The sequence below is a fragment of the Lingula anatina genome, chromosome 2 (genome assembly GCF_051362555.1).
Source record: "Lingula anatina isolate TDL-2025a chromosome 2, LinAna3.0, whole genome shotgun sequence".
NCBI classification, from domain to species: Eukaryota; Metazoa; Brachiopoda; class Lingulata; order Lingulida; family Lingulidae; genus Lingula; species Lingula anatina.
In genome coordinates, this window is record NC_141768.1 from 22,536,790 (window position 1) to 22,557,467 (window position 20,678).

General features: G+C 37.0%; 2 protein-coding genes across 11 annotated transcripts in view; one reads left to right on the top strand and one right to left on the bottom strand.

Moving 5' to 3' along the window:
- Positions 1-11,451, top strand: part of LOC106153175 (uncharacterized) — a 24,468-nt gene extending 13,017 nt beyond the window's left edge. For all 6 annotated transcript variants that reach the window (XM_087003964.1, XM_087003965.1, XM_087003960.1 and 3 more), the window contains exons 7-26: positions 50-250; positions 506-653; positions 979-1,070; positions 1,266-1,426; positions 1,615-1,816; positions 2,183-2,320; positions 3,602-3,732; positions 4,763-4,891; positions 5,109-5,244; positions 5,412-5,555; positions 5,917-6,064; positions 6,375-6,595; positions 6,857-7,000; positions 7,245-7,481; positions 7,734-7,859; positions 7,983-8,126; positions 8,389-9,186; positions 9,463-9,541; positions 9,792-9,939; positions 10,151-11,451. In XM_087003964.1, the coding sequence (XP_086860090.1) occupies positions 50-250; positions 506-653; positions 979-1,070; positions 1,266-1,426; positions 1,615-1,816; positions 2,183-2,320; positions 3,602-3,732; positions 4,763-4,891; positions 5,109-5,244; positions 5,412-5,555; positions 5,917-6,064; positions 6,375-6,595; positions 6,857-7,000; positions 7,245-7,481; positions 7,734-7,859; positions 7,983-8,126; positions 8,389-9,186; positions 9,463-9,541; positions 9,792-9,939; positions 10,151-11,117 (4,494 nt within the window). In that variant the 3' untranslated portion in view covers positions 11,118-11,451. The remainder of the gene's footprint in view (positions 1-49; positions 251-505; positions 654-978; positions 1,071-1,265; positions 1,427-1,614; positions 1,817-2,182; positions 2,321-3,601; positions 3,733-4,762; positions 4,892-5,108; positions 5,245-5,411; positions 5,556-5,916; positions 6,065-6,374; positions 6,596-6,856; positions 7,001-7,244; positions 7,482-7,733; positions 7,860-7,982; positions 8,127-8,388; positions 9,187-9,462; positions 9,542-9,791; positions 9,940-10,150) is intronic.
- Positions 11,452-11,805: 354 nt separating this feature from the next.
- LOC106174567 (unconventional myosin-Va) overlaps positions 11,806-20,678 on the bottom strand; it is a 33,088-nt gene continuing 24,215 nt past the window's right edge. For 2 of the 5 annotated variants that reach the window (XM_087003969.1, XM_087003966.1), the window contains 14 exons: positions 20,503-20,623; positions 20,072-20,089; positions 18,948-19,025; positions 18,667-18,769; positions 18,412-18,447; positions 17,155-17,319; positions 16,631-16,782; positions 16,355-16,444; positions 16,024-16,174; positions 15,638-15,771; positions 15,384-15,455; positions 15,107-15,192; positions 14,632-14,803; positions 11,806-14,352 (listed from right to left, as the gene is read on the bottom strand). In XM_087003969.1, coding sequence (XP_086860095.1) covers positions 14,110-14,352; positions 14,632-14,803; positions 15,107-15,192; positions 15,384-15,455; positions 15,638-15,771; positions 16,024-16,174; positions 16,355-16,444; positions 16,631-16,782; positions 17,155-17,319; positions 18,412-18,447; positions 18,667-18,769; positions 18,948-19,025; positions 20,072-20,089; positions 20,503-20,623 — 1,621 coding nt within the window. In that variant the 3' untranslated portion in view covers positions 11,806-14,109. The remainder of the gene's footprint in view (positions 14,353-14,631; positions 14,804-15,106; positions 15,193-15,383; positions 15,456-15,637; positions 15,772-16,023; positions 16,175-16,354; positions 16,445-16,630; positions 16,783-17,154; positions 17,320-18,411; positions 18,448-18,666; positions 18,770-18,947; positions 19,026-20,071; positions 20,090-20,502; positions 20,624-20,678) is intronic. The other 3 variants (XM_087003967.1, XM_087003968.1, XM_087003970.1) reach the window with 3 other exon arrangements.

The window sequence follows — 20,678 nt, forward strand, 5'->3', positions numbered from 1 at the left end:
AAAACTTTTTAAAAAAAGGAATTGAAGAATTTTCTGTGACCTGTTCCAGACAATCCACAAACTACAGATGGCAGAAGCCACCATGGAGAACATGACCCAGCACGTGACTGAGCTCGGCAACAGTGAGAGCCTGACGCGAGCACGTGAGCAGCACGAGGCTGTTGTGAGCAGCATCCAACAGAAGCACCAGCAGGAAACACTCAACCTGAAGGCAAGGCTGGATGAACAGCAAGAGGAACTGCAACAGAAGGTAGGCAACAAGCCTTATTGAAAGATGGTGTGAAGATTTTTTACAGCTGACATGTCACATTGTGTTGTTGCAGATATTTAGGTAAGTGTGAATAGTGGAATTGAATAATGTTACATATTATAGGTGAATGCATTTTGGGAATGGGTTTGCATCTTTTTGCTCTTAATTTGATCATTTATTTTTTATTTTTTATTTTTTTTTTTTGGGGGGGGGGGTATCTTGTTCTGAAATCTGAAATTTTTTTCTTCATTCCAGCATGATGAAATCTCGTCCCTCCGCCAGCAGCTATCTGTTCACATCAAGGCATCAGAAAATGCCCACATTGAGAGAGCGGACACCATAAACAGGCTAACTCGCAGTCTGGAGGAGAGCCAGAGACAAGTGCAAGACCTGCTAGCTGCAGGTGGGGTTCAGTGTCCTTTTCAGCAACTTATAACCTATTAAAAAATATATGATTTTGCCTCACTTGAATGGAAATGCATCTCTCAACTTTAGTATACCAAGGTACTGCTTGATACGAGCCCTGCTTTCGGAGCATGTTATTTAGGGAAAACTGCTTAAATCATGGCAGGCAATCATCCTTTGTATAACATTATCTGTTATCAAAATAAATTATCTTTTTCCTTTGATGAAGATTCCATCTTGTAGTTTGAGCCAAATAAACATTAAGCATGACAATCCTCTACAACGTCTGGTGACATTGACCACAGCATGTCTTGTTACTTCAGGTTCTTCCCAAGAACTGGGTCATCTGAAAGCTCAGCTACAGCAGATGTCTGCTGCCAAAACCATGACTGATGATATGTACACAGCTTTAAAGGTATGTTATACTAATTGAAATGTTAAAAAAAATTATACAGGAATTTGGCATTATTTTAATGGCTTAAAATGAAAGAAAAAACGGGGGCAGTTAAACAGGCCAGCAAAGGGTTTCTTTGTGTGTGTGTGTTTTTTTTATACATTGACTTCTTATCATATATATATTTATGTGTTATGTATAAATCTTTGACTTCAGAGAGAGATGAGTGAGCTGAAGGAGCAGCTGACCATGTATGAGTCTGCGGCATCCTGTGGGGTGTTTATTAATGGTGCTGAGAACACACATTCTGAATCATTTGCTCAACTAGGAGTCAAGAAAACACTTGACTGGAAAACACCTAAACAAGTCCCCTCCAAGTAAGAATAGATTTGTGGACATTTAAACTTGATTGTATTAAGCTTTTGCTGCTTTCTTCGGGGATTCAAAATAGCAATGTGCAGTATCTACATTTGGGAGGTTATTTTGTATTTTTTATTATTATTTCACCATGTATTATTCTGCATGGACCAGAACCTAATTTCTACTTTCACTTTCCTTCTCCCAGGGTAACAGCAGGTGGTGACACCTACAGTCCGGAGAACACCATTGCCACCCTGAAAGCAGAGCTACAGAAATGTCTGTCCAACAACAAGAACAAGAGAGAGCAGGTGACCTCCCTGCAGGCTGAACTGGGGACTCTCAGGGCAAACCTTGAGTCTGCTAGGACAGGTCTGAAGAAGGTGGAGAGTGAGAGTGACAAGAAAGACGTGAGTAACAGGCTGGGCTGAGTTGATCTGTAAAATGCACAGTTGATTAGTGATTTTACTTAGGATGATTAATTGTGGAAACGGTGAACTTTGTGGAAACTTAAATTAAGCTGTTCAAACTTTATTTGGTTGATCATTTTACAGGTGATATCTTCAAAAAAAGAGATTTTTTGCATGCTACCTTTAGTGACATTCCTGTAGTATACTGTAATATGACATGTTCAGTAAAGTAACATAAGTTTTCAGTATCTCATAGCTTTAAGTGCATGTAAATTTTATTTTTATTTTTATATTATTTTTTTTTTTATTAACTGGTAAATTTCTGAATCACTATATTTATACAAAATTGTATTTTAATTGTTTTAGAATCGCATCCATGAGTTGGAGAGTGAACTAGCAGAGTTGAAATTGGACCCCAGTGGTATTTCAGGTGTAGAGAAGAGACTGCGAAGAGAGGTGGAGAGATATCAGAGGGAACTGGAGGACAAGGAACAAGAGTTAGAGGTAAGATAGCCAGAGATAGAGACCACAGACACAGAACATCATATGCTTTACCTTGTTAAAGACAGTCTCAGCGCGTTAAACCCTTAAAATAGCACGAAAATGAATTTTCCTGGAAATCTCACCAATTTCCCCATAATGACCAAGGTATATCCTATCCAAAACCGTTCAGAAAATGAAGCTACCTAATACCGTTTTTAAGTTCCATTAAATAATAAAAGACGACTCGTCTTAAATACTCAGCTACCACCTCACAGTACGGCTTCAGAACGCGCAATTTCTCGCTAAGTCTCGCGGTTTACTATGAATGAAGTACTACGGCTGAGACCCGGATGTTACTATTTGGCGCCAAAACAGCAAACATGGCTCAGACGCGCGTCAAGTTTGAAGAGGAGAGCGACCAGAGGGGACGAAAGAAAATAGCCACTCCAGTTCGAAAGATACGAAAGAAAATTAGAGACAGACGAAGAAGCACTCAGACTGTGTATGTTGGGAGGGAGGTGGGGCGGTGGAGGACACTTAAAGCTGAGTTAGGACTCACATACGAGGCAATGGCGAAACTACTCCTCGACACGTGAGTATGTGCTTCACAGGTCTCAAGTGTGTCTGATTATCATATTATCCTGTTCACAATAAATGACAATATTTGTGCTCACACAAAGTTGGTTACGTGTATAAGAGCGTTTTGGGCTTTACGTTTTCTGTTTTTGATCGGTACATGTACCGAAAAGATGGACAGGCGGCACTTACATGTCTGACAAGTTTCGCTGTGTAGTCGTGACGTCTATCTCATTCTGACTGAAGCCTGCTGTGATTGGTCTTAAGCGTGGGAAATTCGAGGTCGTGACCTTGAGCCGGAAGTACTTCTGGCTGTGCTCCGAAATCATGATAAATAGTTTTCGTTTTCTAATTCTTTATTCTAGTTGTCTTAACAGGACTTTTGTGACCCAGACTTATTAATATAATAATAAACAATCTCACAAAACACAAATCTGATCAAAGTTTTACATAGAACCTGCTTCTATACATTAATCTAACCCACTGAGACTGTCTTTAAGCATTTTGTTTTCAATTTATTTATCTACTATCTGCTTATTTCCAGTGGTGTTTTGTACATTTTTGACTACAACAGTATTCCACATTTACTGAATATTCTTTTATTTTCAAGAATTTATTACTAATAATTTGATTAACAGTAGAGATAAGGTTGAGCACAGGTCATTGGTACTGAGGTTGGGACATCCATTATACTTTTGAATACAGTGGTTTTGTTCTGTCTTTCAGGAAACAAAACACAGGCTTGAAGAAGTTGCTTCCAATGAAGAACGTCTGGGAGAGATTAACTCTGAATTAAACCACCAGATGGCGCTGATGGTGCAAGAATTTGATGAAGATAAGAAGACAGCTTTAGAGAAGTAAATAATTTTTAATAATTTTATTTCCTCTCTTGGGCTTTTTTTTTGTATAATTTTCTAGACTTCTGCTTTACTAATGTAAGATATTATTGCTTTAAACATAAAAAATCAGTTAATACTGTATTATATTTTAAGCAATCTTGTTATGATAATGTTAATGCTGTCTTTTTTTAAACACTGAATAACTTAAAATAATTGTTACTACTCTCTTGCATAAGATGATTAGATCATTCCATGAGTAAAACTCATGTCTTAGCATAGAAAAATAAAGAAAGAAACAAAATTGAAACAAAATCACAAACCTTTACAAAAATTGGTGTTTTAAAAATATTTACTGTGGAAGAACAAATAAAACTTGAAAACTAAATGCAAGAAAGAATTTCTAAAAAGAAAAAATCTCCCAGCAAGTGGCATTCACCTGTTAAAGAGCCATTGATGCAGTAATAACAGCCTTTCATTGGTCCCAATTGCTACAGTTGTATTGTTTACATTGCTACTTATTTCAACAAAAGGCGGTTCATTCACCTGCGCTGGGATTTACATTCATGAGGTGTTAATAGTGTATTCACTCCACCTCGGACTACTTCATATGCTAATTAGACATTGTTAGTACCCTTTGCCCTTCTATTTACGCTTTTTGCTGATAAGAAACGCGCTACATTGAATACCAGTACTTAGGTCTTTATTTCTACCAAGTAAGTAAGACTAATGTTGAAATGATATTTGTAGTCTTGAAGTCGTGGCATGGAGTTGTAAAACTCATGGCTGTATATGTGTTCATTATTTGAAACTGAACTCGCTGATTTAGTCCTGTTATATTAATAATTGAAGTACTGTTGCATATAGAGGTATGGGCATGTAAAATATTTTCTGGGCAATGTGTATGTTGAAGTATAATTTGCTTTTAAAAATGCTAGGGCTCTACTTTTGAAGCAAATGCATTTTGGCAATGTGTATTGTTTTATAAGTCGGAAATGTTTGCTGTATTTTGCAATTTCTTCTATTTAATCATGTCATCCTTGCATTTCAGGTGTCAAGAAGCCTGCTTGCAGCATCATGAGGTTGCCAAGGCCAAGTTGCGAGAGGAATTAATGTGTCAGCAGAATGAGGACAGAACCAAACTATTAGAGCAACATGACAGTGAAATCAAACAACTGAAGTAAGTGGCTCTTCTCTTCTTTCTGTCACTTTTTTTTCTTCATCTCACACTTATGCATGTATGCTTACACAAATTTGCTTTAAAATTATTAAATTAACATTTTCATTAATCACACTTCAAAATGGAGTTTGCAGCTTACATATGCATCTCTATAAATTATTCTATTGTATTTAAATTATGTATAGATATATCATTAATCACTGAAATCACACCCCAGGGCTGAGCTTGTACAGTGTCAGAAAGAGTTGGATGAAGTGAAAGAACTTTATGTCAACATTTGTGAAGAGAAGGAAACTTTGGAGGAGAAATTACGTCAGGACTGGGAAACTAAACTAGAAGAGGAGATCAGCAAGGTATTTAATCAAACTAATCAAAGTATATATAGTCTTTTAGGAAAAAAACAATATGTAATGACTATTATAAATGTATTGATTATATCAAAATGGAGGCTTTTATCAAATCTTAATGCATTGATAAAACATTGTGTTTTGTGCTCTCATCTCTTACATATATTAAACAGGTCAGATCTGAGTGTGACCAAGAGAAAGATGAGGCACTTGACAATCAGCAGAAAGAATTAACCAGCAAATCCCAGGAGAAACTGAACAAGGAAATGTGGAGACAGGAGCAAGAAGAAGAGCTGAAGAGGAGGGTGCAGGCACAGGTGGGTACAAGGGATGCAGGGGGGTGCAGTCTCAGATGGGTACAGGGGATGCAGGGGAGGTGCAGACACAGGTGGGTACAAGGGATGCAGGGGGGTGCAGTCTCAGATGGGTACAGGGGATGCAGGGGAGGTGCAGACACAGGTGGGTACAAGGGATGCAGGGGGGTGCAGTCTCAGATGGGTACAGGGGATGCAGGGGAGGTGCAGACACAGGTAGGTACATGGGATATGATGTTAATGTCTAAATGTGTTACAGTCTTATGGTTCTAATTTAATTTTCTAAATTCCTTCAAATGGATGAAAATGAGATGTAATGGTTTAATTATGTGCAAACAAATAGCATATATTTTACATGTTCCAGGTTGCTATGGCCAAAGTGGCCTGGTTTGATGAACAGCGGGAGTCCAAGGAGGCTGCTGTAGCATCTGCCGTGAAACAGGTAGAGAAGCAATGGCAGCTGAAGTTTGAGGAGAAAATTGAGAATGAAGTGGAGAGGAAGATGTATGCTGGTAAGAGGAGGATTATTAACAGTTTACCCTTTTTTAATATTTATTTTATTACAATTTTTAAAATCTAATATACCAAAATGATACACAAAAAAATTAATTTGAACACAAACATGCATACACATACAAACACAAGAACACACATAGAAATTGTTTGAGAAATATGTCCAGCTTAATATTATGGATTGATATAAAGGCCAACAGCAAATGCTTAATTGTAATACTGAAAACTTTTTTCAAAAGTACCTGAAACAAAAAGTTTTAAGGTTTTTGATTATGCAACAACTTGAACTTTCCTGATTTCAATTTATAGCTAAATCCAAATTAGAAAGTGATAGAAGACTGAGCTTTGAGAACGAGTTGCTGGAGCGCCTGAAGCTGGAGAAGAAGAAATGGGAAGAGCAGACGGAGGTCCAGATATCATCTGCTGTAGAGAAGGCCAGGCTGAAGTGGGAGCAGCAACACCGGCCTCAGGATGTGGACAGTCTGAAGGCACAGTGGATGCAGGGACAACAGGAACTCATTGAGCAGGAAGTAAGCACAGCAAATATAAAAACAAAATTGACTTTTTTCATAAGATTTTATTTGCCCAATGTGTCTACTATCTAAAAAGGTCACTATTATTTTAATATGGAAAAATGTTCATCTGGTTTTTAGGCAGTTGTAAAATGTGCATTCAGAAAAGATTCTATGCCTTATGATTTAGCATTAATGCTTTCATTATTCCTTTAACTTTTTAAGTATTCATATAATTTGTCCTGTCCATGTATTTATTATGGCAATGTGCGTCTTTAGGTTGCCAAAGCCCTGGCAGAAGCTAAAGACAATTGGGAACATGCTCAGAGGTCTGAAATAGAAACAGCTTTGATGAAGGCAAAGCTTCAGGCTGAGACGGAACTTCGAGAAGCGGTTGATAAAGTCAAGGTTACTCACAAACAGGTACATTATGGCAGATTAAAAATAATTATCTAAAAATATTTTATTGGTGCACTCCAAAATACAGCAGATAAGAAAGTTCGATTTTGAGTTTTAAAAAGAAAAGAAAATTGTTGATCCTTGCTGTGTTTAGCAAGGGTAATTGATGTGCTTTAAAAGTTTGTTTTCTATGTGTAAAGTAATATTTATGAATTAAGTTGTATTTTTGTGATAGATTATATTTGAAAAATGGTTGCCTCATTAACAGGAAGTTGAAAGTCTGAAATTGGAATTGGAAAACCTAGAGAAAGAGTCACACTCTGCCAAATCATCGTGGTTGGCTGAAAAGCAAAAACTGTTGACCCAGAAAGAGGCTGAGCAGCAGAGGGCGCTGCATGAGCTGGAGGAGCAGCAGGCAGCACAGATAAAGGAGATGCAGGAGGTTCAGCTGGGGATTTTGCAGTCTAACCTCAGGAATGCTAAGGAACAATACGATAGAGAAAAGGTAGGAATATGATATATGAGATGAAGTTACATGATTACTTATGATTGGATGTTTCTCAGATATTGTGTAAGGTGCTGCAAATAATGGGTAACTGAAACATCTGCAATATGTGCCATTTGTTCTGTCTTTAATAATATTAAGTTGTCTAGTTATTTTGTGCAATATATAGTAAGTAGTAATTATGTTTGAAATGAGGTCAGTCCTTATTGAGATGTAAACGAGTGTTCAGTTGTCTTTGCTTCTTACTCCTAGACTGCACTCCAAAAGCAATATGAGGAGCAAATAGACCACTTGAAGAAGAGAGTGAAAAACCTACAGAGTGAGCATGCCAAAGCTGACAGTGATGCTCTGCAGGAATTACAACAACAGTTTTGCAAGGTATGTCATTCTGGCTTGTCTCTACAGTAAGAATACTACACACACACAATGTTAAAAAGTGATAATTAATGAAAATTGATACAAATTTTCATAGTACTGAAGATATATTTTCTGTTTTTCAAGGAGAAAGAAGTTTTGGAGAGCACCTGGCAGAAGAGGCTCGAAGATGCTAACAGAAGTCATGGGCACCAGATGGAGACACTGAAGACAAAGCTGCAAGAAGAGACTGAGTCTATCCTAGCTGAGGCCAGGAAGGAGTGGACACTGGTGAGTTATTTTTTATTTATTTATTTATTTATTTTTTGCAGGGATGCAAAATGATGAGAATATGTTGACAAGTTTGTAGCTTGATATAGTGCTGTAACATTGACATCACAAATTTCACTGTTATTTGTTTGATTTAAAACTCTGCTGTTACATGTCTGGTTTATGAAGGAAATATCTCAGCAATTTATATTGTATCCCCCCCCCCCCCCCCCCAATCATATTTTGGCATCAATTTTTCACATACTTGTGTTCTGTACTTCAGCAATATGAACAGGAGATGAAGAAGGCCTGTCAGGAGGTGGCAGAAAACCAAAAGCAATTGTGGGAAAATGAGAGATCAAAACTGATGCAGAAAATCAAAGATTTAGAAGAGCAGTTACAGACAACTCATGCCAACTGGGAGAGTGAACTGGAGACACTGAGAGCCGACATGGAGAGAACCCAGTTCGGCAAGGTGCCTTTAGATGGCTCAGGTTCAAAGTCTTCTCCGGAAAGAAAGTATGAACAGCAACTGGCCAGTTTACAAGCCAGGCTGAGTGCCAAGGAAGAGGAGCTTCAGCAGTCTGAACAGTTCTACAGTGCAAGACTGCAAAATGCTCGAGCAGATCTACAGGAGGAGTGTGACAAGGCCATAGAAAGACTGGAGCAGGAAAAACACAGGTTGGCCGAGCAGATTGACGATTTAAAGAGCAAGCTAGAGAAGCTGGACTCTAGGAAGAGGGAGTTGCAAACGGTACTGCAGCAGTCAGAGGAGGAGCACAGACAGAGCGTGAACAGCTACAAGGATAAAAACAATGAGCTGAATGAAAAGGTCAGACAATTGGAAGAGCAGTTGAAAAGTGCAAAAAGTCAACAAGAGAATTCCTTGGACAACCTTCGGCAACATTTGGAAGAGAAACATCTGGCTGCTGTAGAGGATTTCAGGTGGAAGATATTTGAATCAAACAGAGACAATCAGGCAGCCATAGAAAAAATAAACAGAGAACATGAAAGAGAAATAAGAGACTTGAAACAGAAAGTGGAGAATCAAAGGAAAGAAGTTGTGTGCACACCTGTTCAGGTACGTCTGCTCTGAACTCTTTTTTTTTAACAAAATTAACAAGGAGAGGAGTTTGTCTAAATGTAAATCTCTCAGTGAATCACAAACTGACATAGGTTCGACTCCAACTTCCTTAACAAGATAAGTTTTGAACGATATTGAAATTATTCCCCCCCTCCCTCCCCCTCCGGTAAGCCACATGGATGTTCACATGGCCCTTTTGTATGAACTTGTTATAGATAAGTGTCCCCAGTGTAATGCTATTTCAATTTGTAACTCAAAGATTCAATATTTCAGACCGATGGAGGTCTTGTGGATGCCAAGCTGCTGGACCAGCTGAAGGCACATTACCTGGAAACAGTGACTAAGATCAGAGGTGAGTGCTTAATCCATAGTTAAGCCAGAGTATTGAATGAATGTCATGAAAAACAAAATATGCTGTGTGTGTCTGTGTATGTGTGTACACAGTAGTTACAATATTTGCTGCTTCAGGGTTCATTTTTCAAAAATTGATAAACTTTTCATTTGATACCTTTGTAATACCAGGATGACACAGTTTGATATCATATATATATATGGTATTGTTGATTTACTTGTAAAAGCCAAAGTATGAACCCTCATTGCAGAGGATGTCCTGAGGCATGTGAATGAGACCAATTCCCGTGCAGCCAAGCGTGTGAAGGCCGAGGTGGCCAAGGAGAGACAGGCCACTGCAGCCAGGGTGAAGACATTCTGTATCAGGGGCCTGGAGAAGCTCCTCAGTAACATGGACAGGTAAGGGGAAACAAATCAGTATTAAGATTAATTTTGCAAGTGTTAAGACATAGGCCATGGTTAAGTATATATATACAGCATCAATCTTCTTTAACAGGAAGAATTTATCAATATAACAGTTGAAACAATGTCTGTTTAATTAACACAGATGAACATATTTGCCCCTTTTAGATGTGTAAGTAGTAGTTTTATCCTTTTTATTTTTATTCAGTGCCAAAAAGTCGAAGATCATATCAGCCATGAAAGAGCTCCTACAGCAGTTTTCCCCCAATCCTACACCTTCCTCTACACCAAAGCCCAATCCCAGAGAAACTCCCAGTAGAAATAGTACCGAATATCATGGGGACCCCGTGCAGCCTACTAAGGAACACCCCAGCCTCTCTAGTCAACGCACACAAACTCCAGGCTACAGGAACACACCAGATGTGCCCAGGTTAAACCCTGAGCAAGATCAGGTCAGAGGAAAAACTTCACATTATGTGGTGGATCTAAGTGTGAAAGGCACCGTGTCCCCAGGACCCCATGGACTCACCCAAGAGGAACCAACCACACCAAGTAGAGAATCGGCCTTCCATCAGATAGGGGGCGCTGGGGGTCCTCACACACAGCAGGACATCTTCAACTCAGATCAGCATGGTGCACTAGAGTTCCTGAATAGAATGGAAAACCAGTATCCATCAGATCACTCCACTCCTGCCCCTGCTAGGGTAGATGGTAGGAACAGTAAAGCTGACGACAGGCAAACAAGCACAGGCAACAGGAGGGTTATCACAGGGAATCAAAGAAACTCTTCCAGATACAATAACTACAGTAGCAACGGTGAAATGGATATCCATATTGGGGAATCAGATGGAGGCTTGAGCAAGCTTCCACAGCAACCACGGACTTATAATCCTTCTCCGGAGAAATTAGACTCTGAGCAGGATTCTAGGTGTAGCTCACCTGCAGAAAACTTCATAACTGTTCGATCTGGCAGAGGGTTTCAAAGGGCTTCCTGTTTAGAGAATGGGTATTCCAATGGTGATAACCAGAAACCAAAAACCTCCCAATTACAGCCAGTGAGAGACATCCCAGAGGGGCGTTCTGCAGGAAGTGCTATGCTTAAACCAATTGCCATGGTGACCAGACATACACAGATGCCATCTCCTGCACCCAAAAAATTATCTCTAAAATCATGAAAAAAAAATTGAGTTTGATAGTTCAATATCTCATGATGAATGATGACACACATCAGTGAGAAAGACGGGCACCTGATTACTTCCAAGATTTGAATCATTTAATATATTTAAAGCTTCCATATCTCATCTGAGAGATGCTAAACAATCATTTAATTTATTGTTACCATCGTGTGAACACTTATTTATTGTCTGGGAAGGGGAGGTTTAAACATTGTGTTATGGTTTTGATGGACAAACTTTTACACCATGACAAATAATTTATTTTACAAGTTTATCAGTATTATAGAATTTTTGAATGGAATGAATAAATTATTTTTAATGGTTATTAAAATGACATTTTCTTCTTATTCGTATTTTTTAAAACCATGTTGACCACCCCTCATTTTGAAAAAGACAGACTTCAGGGGTACTGGTTACTGTTAATGTTTTGGTGCAAACCTGATCACGAGGAATATAATCGTCTCAAGGAAAAGAACTTAAAAACTTGCCACAGTTCTTTTCTTGGTCAATTAATGCCTACAATTATATAAAAGCAATTAGTTTAACTTGAGACTGTTATCTGTAGTCTTGATACAGTTATGTATTCTACCCTTGATACCATTTCCTAAATTATAGGTATCTTTTTTATTGGTTCAAGCTAAGCAATGCTTATCTGAGCAATGGCTATGTCAAAAACAAAAACCACAAATCAATTGTAGAATATTTCTATTTGTTGCATTTCAAGCTCCATCATCATATTATACAATATAAATTAACAAAAAATCATAATAAAATGAATCACAGTCCATTATTTACATGATTATTAATGAAATCTGATGAAATCAGTATCAGAGCTAAGATATCATTACTAATTGACCATAATGTCAACATCAGAGCTGACCATGATGTCAACACCTGCTAGAGGTAACCTACATAGTAAATTATTCACATAAATATGCATACCCTTAATGTCATATGGACATACCTTGTTTTATGGTGACACTGATTTTGGTTTACTTATACTGTGCCCATTTGGTTGTAAAAGTATTTTTCTCCATCACATGTTGGAGGCCCGACCTCTTCAAAAACATTTGCATTTTTCCAGTGTTGGGAGATCATGAAATATGTTTACAGCTCTTTTTTTACCAGCTTTTTAGCCTTAAGAATTGTGCACCAACTTTTCGTAAATTTTTTCACCCTTTCTCTATCTCAAAAAGAAATCCCTGTACCTTTGATTGCAAACACAATATTGATTAATTAACAATGACCCAACAACTTCAAATAAATATATCCAGGTTGCACACGTACTAATTTTGCACTGGTCCATAATAAGTCTAGACCTGGAATACTCTGCTTATCACTAATCACACAAGGCAGAGGTTTCCACACACTGATGTCCAGTTGATGTCCTGTATATATATGTCTATAATATATCTATATGTATATAATTACATATGAATAGACTTGGTAGATAGGAATGGCAAATAATGAGAAATAGACCTCATAAAAAGGTACACAACCAAGGCAGGTCATAAAATTCACCAGCAGCAAGAAGCTGTTTGTCAATGGCAGACAGAGATATAGCAAGCACCAAGGTAAATTGCATATGTGTGTCTATGATAATAAATACTATCTAATGTACAGAACACATAGTATTCAGTTATAATAAAGTATGGTCACAAATACTACTCTAGGGTACACAACGGTGGTCTCCACTGTAATCATATGGTTCTTAAATTGTTCTATACAAAATCTGACCATTGCTAATAAATAAATTGTGAAAAGCATAAGGCATGTCATGCCATACCAAAGAATCAAAATATCCATTTAAGTAGAACATAATCATCACGGGGGGATTTTGTACCTTTTATATATATTGAAGGCCTCTTAAAGTAAGTGTGTTTGACAATAACCTTTTATATCACAAAAGGAGTAATTTCTAAGTTAATATGCTTGTCACAGGCTTCAGTGAAACAATAAATCAATACATACATGCAATACAGTAGAGCAAAACTGCACTTTAAAACTGTTCTCAGTATGAAAACTGCAATATGTTTTTCACACTGACTAGGCTAGTTGGAATGGTTTCACAGCAATTTTTACTTCTGGGAAATCATGAAATTAGTAAGGCATTCAGATAGATAGGTGGCACTGCAGGCACCCCAGTACTCAGCTCTTGTAATGCTGGGTAAAATTAATTTTTGAGATCTTTCAGTTTTCACCTCAAATAAATAAGTGTATGACAACCATTTCTAACAACCAACTTGGTAAAATGTCCTCTATATTGCACACCCCTCAATTACTTCAATCCAAAAGTGTTTTTTATTACAATGCTCCTAACTATTGTCTAAACATTAATATTGTCTTAACATTAATATAATTTTGTGCAACAAATTTGTGACAACATCATATTGATGAGCAGACACATGATTTTGTAATTATAAAATAATTTAGGTACCTTTTCTTCAAATACACCTTTTGTGGCAAACCTTATTTTAAACATTTTAATTTTGCTTCCATGAGATTAACCCTTTTTTTCCTAACTTCCTTTTTTCCAAGTCTCAAACATATTCATGAAGCATACAATTTTTGCGAACAGTGCTGACCAGTGCTACACAGGCATATCAATCCAGGCACAATAACCTTGATAGGCACAGAAATCCTATGTCTACTTGACAGCTGTCAGTGTTATCCTGTCGCTTCTGGACAGTGATCAGTGCTAAGAGAATAGGCACAGTCTAACTTGGGATTGGATAGGATCATCACCAGCCCTCTGCCCAATTACTGGCTTTATTTTACAGATGGATTCTGTCTTTAACTACAATACACATTCATTTACATAATTGACAATTATCACTGTACATAATTTGTCACCTGGCTTGTGAAAAAAGGTCATTTCCCAACTCTGCTCATCATTTGACATTCAAAAGCACCATGGAATTTCAAAGCTATGCTCAGAACTCCAACAGTATTGCCAGCATCTCTCCCTCTTTCTTTGTTGGATAAAAATCCATTACAATTTTTTCAAGAAGTTAACATTGAGGGTCTCTGGCACCTGTATTGTTTCCAGCCCCAGGTTGGAGGGATTAAAGGGGAAAGTCACCGGGAACATTTTCTTAGTGTCCATTAACAGATTCCCTGCTTGGTTGGCTTGGCGGGTTTTCTTCAGTTGCTCCTGTATCTTCCGTATGAATGCTATTGGCACACGTTCCTCAAACTCGTCCACAGGGGTGTAGAGATTTAGGAGTTTCACAATCTGAAAAGAAATGTAAGAAGAAAATGAAGCTGAATACAGCTAGATTGTTTTTAGCTGCAAAGAGAGCATAGAACACTGACCACCTGCATCTTCGACTCATTTAATTTATACATTTTTTCGCCTCCTTTAATTGGTATATGAAAACAAAAGCTGGTCCTCAAAACTAGAGGAAAGTACTGACTGATATTACTGGCAGTGAAATTACCAAGCACCAATAATCATCATCGTAAAGAAAGCTATCTTTTCTAAATTAATAACAATGCAGAACAACTTGAGTACCTGTGGCACAGAGAGTGCTGAACACATGTCACATATACTCTCCACATCAGCCTCAGTCTTCCTGGCCTGCAGTAGCTGGGATGCCTGAATAATCGGCTCCAGCTGCTCGGCAGCCCCACAGTCCTGGAGGTGCTGGTCTCGTAACCATTGCTCTATATGGCTGATATTATACCTGGGGTTAAACAACATATATAGGGTATAGACTGACACATTTAAGTTGTTAAGTGCCTCCCAACAGTCTTGTAAGTGCCAATATTTCTACCTCTGGTCAAGATCACCACTGGTATAATCGGGTCTAGTGTTTACATAGCATATCTTTGTATAAAAATATAACATGAATTTAGTTACATCAATAAACTTTTTGATTGTATGTTAAATTCTGGGTTCATTAAGACTACTTCATATTTTCTTATATAAATGTATATGTATAAGAAATTATAAGAAAAATATTCAATATGATAAAAAATAAAATTACCTTATCTGCATCCCTTTGGACCAGTTAGACAAGTCTTTCCTTAATAATAAGTTGTTTAATGCCACAGCACAAACATAATAATAAAGCTGAAAGAAAAAGTCCACCAAAATTACACACAAATTACAAACTTATGAACACACAGTAAACCACCATGTGATGTATTCACTTATGAATAACTTAATCATTGATGCCTCTACTGTAATAACTGGCTAACAGCTCCTGTGCCAGTGTCAGATGTAAATATCTGTATGTACAGTTATAAAGAAATCACCCTAACCTGTTTGAAAACCTGCTTCACCAGTTCAGGGTCCAGAGCATGTGTCTTAAAGATTTTCAAAAAGGTGCCCAACTGAAAAATAACAAAAATTATAATTTAAATTATCATCATACCTGTCTGCTTGTCTTATTTCACATATTTCTCAAAACAGTTCAATGATAAAATCAGAATTTTAAATGCCTCATATTACTGTCCCACAAACATAAACAGAGATCCATGTGATAAGTGATAAAAGTGCTTAAGGATGAACTCACAGCTTTCATGACCATGTCCAGACTCTTGGTAAAATCATCCAGCTGCCTGGCATTACTGGTAGATCTTCCTCTCATTCCTGTAGGTTTGCTACCAGTTAAACCTGCTATTGCCTCATGTTCTAGCAATCCATGAACTGAAATAATGTGAAGTTATATCATTAGGTGATATTACTTTCACTCCCAGCAATGGCTTGATGTTACTGTTAAAAAGCCACTAAAATGGTTAACATGGCTTATGTCTACATATCTAATACACCATTAACACAACAAGCAAAATTAGCGCAAAAAAAAATCAAAATTTCTGGCAAAAGAACGGGGTTCCACCAACTTAAAACACCCTGATTTAGGAATCCAAAAGATGGCAGAATATCATGAGAATCCCCTACCTATCATAGGCTGTAAGTTGTCCTGCAATAACTTGGTCAGAGTCTGGTATATCCACACAGCCAAGTCACTCAGGACTTGCCTGTACTCAGACAGGTCAAAGTTGCGCAGACAATGCTCGTTTTGTTTTGGAGTATTTTCAGTTTGGAATGCCTGGAATGGAAAGAAGGTGAAAACTTAACAAGAGCCAAGATGGCAGTGCAATAGGCCATTGTAAAATATACAGTACCTAATTTAATGCACACCAACTCAGCAGCTTATTTGGTTATATGTCTATACTTCAGTCTTCATGTTTTTGCCAGCCACATGGTAACAATACTACTTTAGTTATACCTTGTCTCCACTGTATTGCTTGAAGTTGTGTAGAAGTCTACAGGTGTTTGCAAGCCACATGGTGACGCTCTCCACATCTTCATGGCGTTTCTGGAAACAAACCCATAAAAACTTTGTCATAAAGAAATTAAAAAAGGACACTATCCTGCTTTTTAATTGTTACATTTCAAGAGCTGAAGCAAACTTTTTAGATCTTCATGTGCTTTGCGAATAAGACAATCTTTTTGGAAGAAATAGATCATTTTTAAAAATTCACCGTCAATCTGAAATAATCACCTTGACAACTCTCTTGATTCCATTGATGACATTAGTGAGCAGACTTCTGACCTTCTCGTCATCATTGATGTAGTCTGTGTGGCGAATACACATGAAGAAGACATAGGCTGGAAGACCTGGCAGACAGCTCCCTGCTACCTTGGGGCTCAGTTCTGGAAGACATGGAATGAAAATTTTGATATGGGATGAGAACTTGTACACATAGTTATATAATACATGCCAACTTGTACACAAAGCCACATAATACAATAACACATGCCAAATTGTACACAATGTGACACTGGATACCAACCTGTATACAATCATAATGTGATGCCAAATTGTACAAAATACAATAGGATCCTACCAATATGCAAATTCCCAATGAACTGTTATGAAAAGTTCCTCATGAAAAGTTCACCGACATTTCTACTGATATCCTGTAGTAATCAACACACTTCTTTCTTACACAAAATGGTACAATCATTTCACTAACCCTGAGTAAGATATATAATCTCTTGTCAGCAATGGATGAAAAACAATACCTTGAATCAGGTTTTTGATGAGGAGGGGTTCATCCTCTTTCCTGTATTCCAGCATTCCCATGTATTCCCGTTCTCTGTGGCGGACGCTGGCAACACTGGTGCTACGCTCAAAGTCTGGATTCTCTTTGGCAATTTCTTTCTCCACCTCCGCCATGATGTCTGCCCCTAGAAATAAGACAGAAACATGACTGCTCATAATTTTTATCACCTCAATTATTACAAGCATTGAATTTTAAAATGAGATTGATGTTAATTTATTAATCCTAAATATACAACCAATTAATTTTATTCAAATTTTGTGAAATTTTAGCTTTATTAAAAAATATTTAAGTGCAATGGCAAATTAAAACTGCGTATAAAAAAAGTAATAATACCCAATGGGTACAAGATCAGCATAGTGTTGTAGTCATAGTCCTTTAGAAAAAACATAATTCCTGAACTACAAATTTTGTGCTTAAAAAATCATTTGCTTCTCTACAAATGTTTCAATATTGTGAATTACATGGACACATGATTAAACATTTATGTACTTGTGACTAGATAGACTTAAAACATAGTTTATAGTGTTAGCTATGGTCAATGTCTGATGACATCATGAGCTTGGTTATTCTACCACCCAGAGACCCCCCCGGTCCCTTAAGATGTTATATATAAAGGGATCTTTATCACCTGGGAATTAATGAGGGAACCTGTGTGTATCTATTACACTAGGCACAATGGTATAATATTAATTGACATTTATGTCTACTAAAAAGGAAGAAATTAATTTTTATTTTGTTTGGTGGCTTTAGAAAGAAAATAAGAAAACTAAATACATTATGCCAAACTTTCTAAAGTGCTATGAGCATTCAAAGAAATTCAATGCTTCTCAAAACTATTCTGAAAGAAGTTAGCTATTCTATAGAGATCTTTTCATTTCATATGTTTATGCCATAAACTTTGCCTTTTTAATAAGGAAATATTGGAACAAACAATTTTCCCGGTTGATTGGGGGCATACAAGAATGTTAATTAAGTAAGATATTTTGTCAAACAAGAACCAACAGATAACCAATATAATAATTAAGTTATATGAAAACAGAAATAACTAGTGCTGATTATATGATACCTTTCTATAAATAAAAATTCAAAAAAGATAAACATGCTGAGACTTGTAAGAAAAAACTATCCCAGACCATGTGACTGGGATAGCCATGTGACTGGGATAGCCACATGACTGGGATAGCCATGGAATAAAAACATGCAGGTGTGATCTTACCAACAAGCTCTTCACCAGCAATGGCCTGGGTGCTGCCTTTATTCAAGCAAAATTCACAAATTCTTTACGACAGAGACAAATGGACAGAGTTAACAAGCATATCACATCACACCAGACTGCTTTTGTAAAAGAAGACTTGTCACCATATACTTTACTTTAAAAAGACTCCATATTTTAACATTTACACAGGTAGTTTCAATGCTAAATAGTCCGTAACATTTCCCTTTTACTTTAAAACTTGCATTCAAGGCATACCTTGTGCAACATCTCCAGTCTTTAATCTCTTGGCGTAAAGCTTGAGGGCTTTCTTCAGTCTATGGATCTGCTGTTGTTGCTTCTCAATCTGTTCTCTCAGATCCTACATAAAAAAAATTTGAAAATAAACCAAATTTTGAAATAAAAATAAGAAGGAAATACAGCAATCGAGCCCAACTCCCCTGTCTCAAAAAAAAAAAAATCACTTCTTGGTTTTGAATAAATAGTGTAAGTTTAATTGTAAAGGTAAAAGAAATAATGGGTTAAAACAAGGCCCTCACCAGGTTTTCCGAAGTGAGTCTTGTGATCTCATGCTGCATGCAGGCTTCAATCTTTGCCTCTGGTGACAGGGAGAGGTTCTGGAAGAATAGGCATGAACTGTCAATACTGTCATGATAGCTAGGTTCTGGAAGAATAGGCATGAACTGTCAATTCTGTCATGAATACCAGGTTTTGAAAGGATAGACATGAACTGTCAATTCTGTCATGAATACTAGGTTCTGGAAGGACAGACATAAGGCAGGAACTGTAAATATCAACATATCAGAGCAACAGCCCGCATCTTATATTATATCAGTTTATATTGAACGGTTATATGGCATCACTAAAATTCACAAGTGACCTTTACAACCTTAATGTATTGTGCATTCATCTTTACACAAGATACTGGGTTCACTGCTTTCAACTGCCGTAACTTGCTATATTATCATCATAACAATTATAAGAATTTATTTTATAATGAACACATTCATTTAGCTTAAACATGCAGTTTGCAGGTTTCCAATATATATTAGTTGTCTCCTCGACAAATAAAGTGTGTTTTGGTCAATCATGCAGCTATCTTTAAATTGAAATAAAACACCTTAACCATTAAATAAATAGGGAATTTGAAAATACTTTATAAGTTATATGAGACCATGTTGAATTGATTCTGGTTCAAATCAGTAAATACTGAGCAAGTTAGTTAAGGTTTTGGAAAAAACAGAACTCCACTGTTAATGAAGGCAACATGAATAAGGTACTTTTTAATTTTAATTATAAAAGAAAATATTAGCAATATTTAGTAACCTAGTTTGAACTGAAAAGAAATAACTAAGAAATTTACCGCAACACCTAGCCAAGGAGAAAATAAAATGTGCATGCAACTGGGATATTTAAGTGAGAGAAGCCATGTTTAGACAGGAATGCCTTCCAAGTAATCAACAATATCTTCATCAGCAGTTTGATAAAATGTGCTGACTATTTTAAAATTGGAACTATTCCATCTAAGCATAGTTTTCTGCAAGCTGATATCTATGTCAACCATTGGGCAATGAAACTGAAAGTAAAATTAAAAAGTGCTGACACCTATTTTTATTTTCAGTCAACAGAAATGAAAGTGAAAGTATCCCATGCATATACCTACACTTGCTACCCTGTTCAGCTGCATACACATTTGACAGGAAAGACAAAAGTTCAGAGATAAGAAAGCTCTCCATTAAAGATTCCCATTCTATAATTACAGTTTTTATATAGAACTTTCGGGGTTTATAAGCACAACATTCAATTTGCATATCTAACACAAAGATAAGTGATTAACTGTTATTTGAGCAAGAAATTAAAAGGCGTAGTTAATCCTCAAAAGCCTAAGACACAACACTAATTCGTTCAAATCCCGCACAGAGCCAAGCAAATCAAAATGTCTAAAAGGAATGTCCTGTGAGAGTATTCATAGTGCAACAAATAAGTTTATATCTACATCTACAGCAAGTTTAGTGTCAAACACTGCTTTTAAGCTTAAGCTACAAATTTCAGTGTAGAATGACAGCCAGCCATTAAGTCACTACATTTATCTACCTGTCCAATCAGTTTCTGTTGCCTGTCATTGTCCTGCTTTAGTTCAGTGAGTTCATGCCGCAGTTCTTTCTCCATCTTTCTGTATTTATTCTGAAGCTTGTCTATCTGCTCTTCTTGCATTCTGAAAACATAAGGATAAACACGTGTTGATGCCATGGTGTGCTTACTGACTCTTT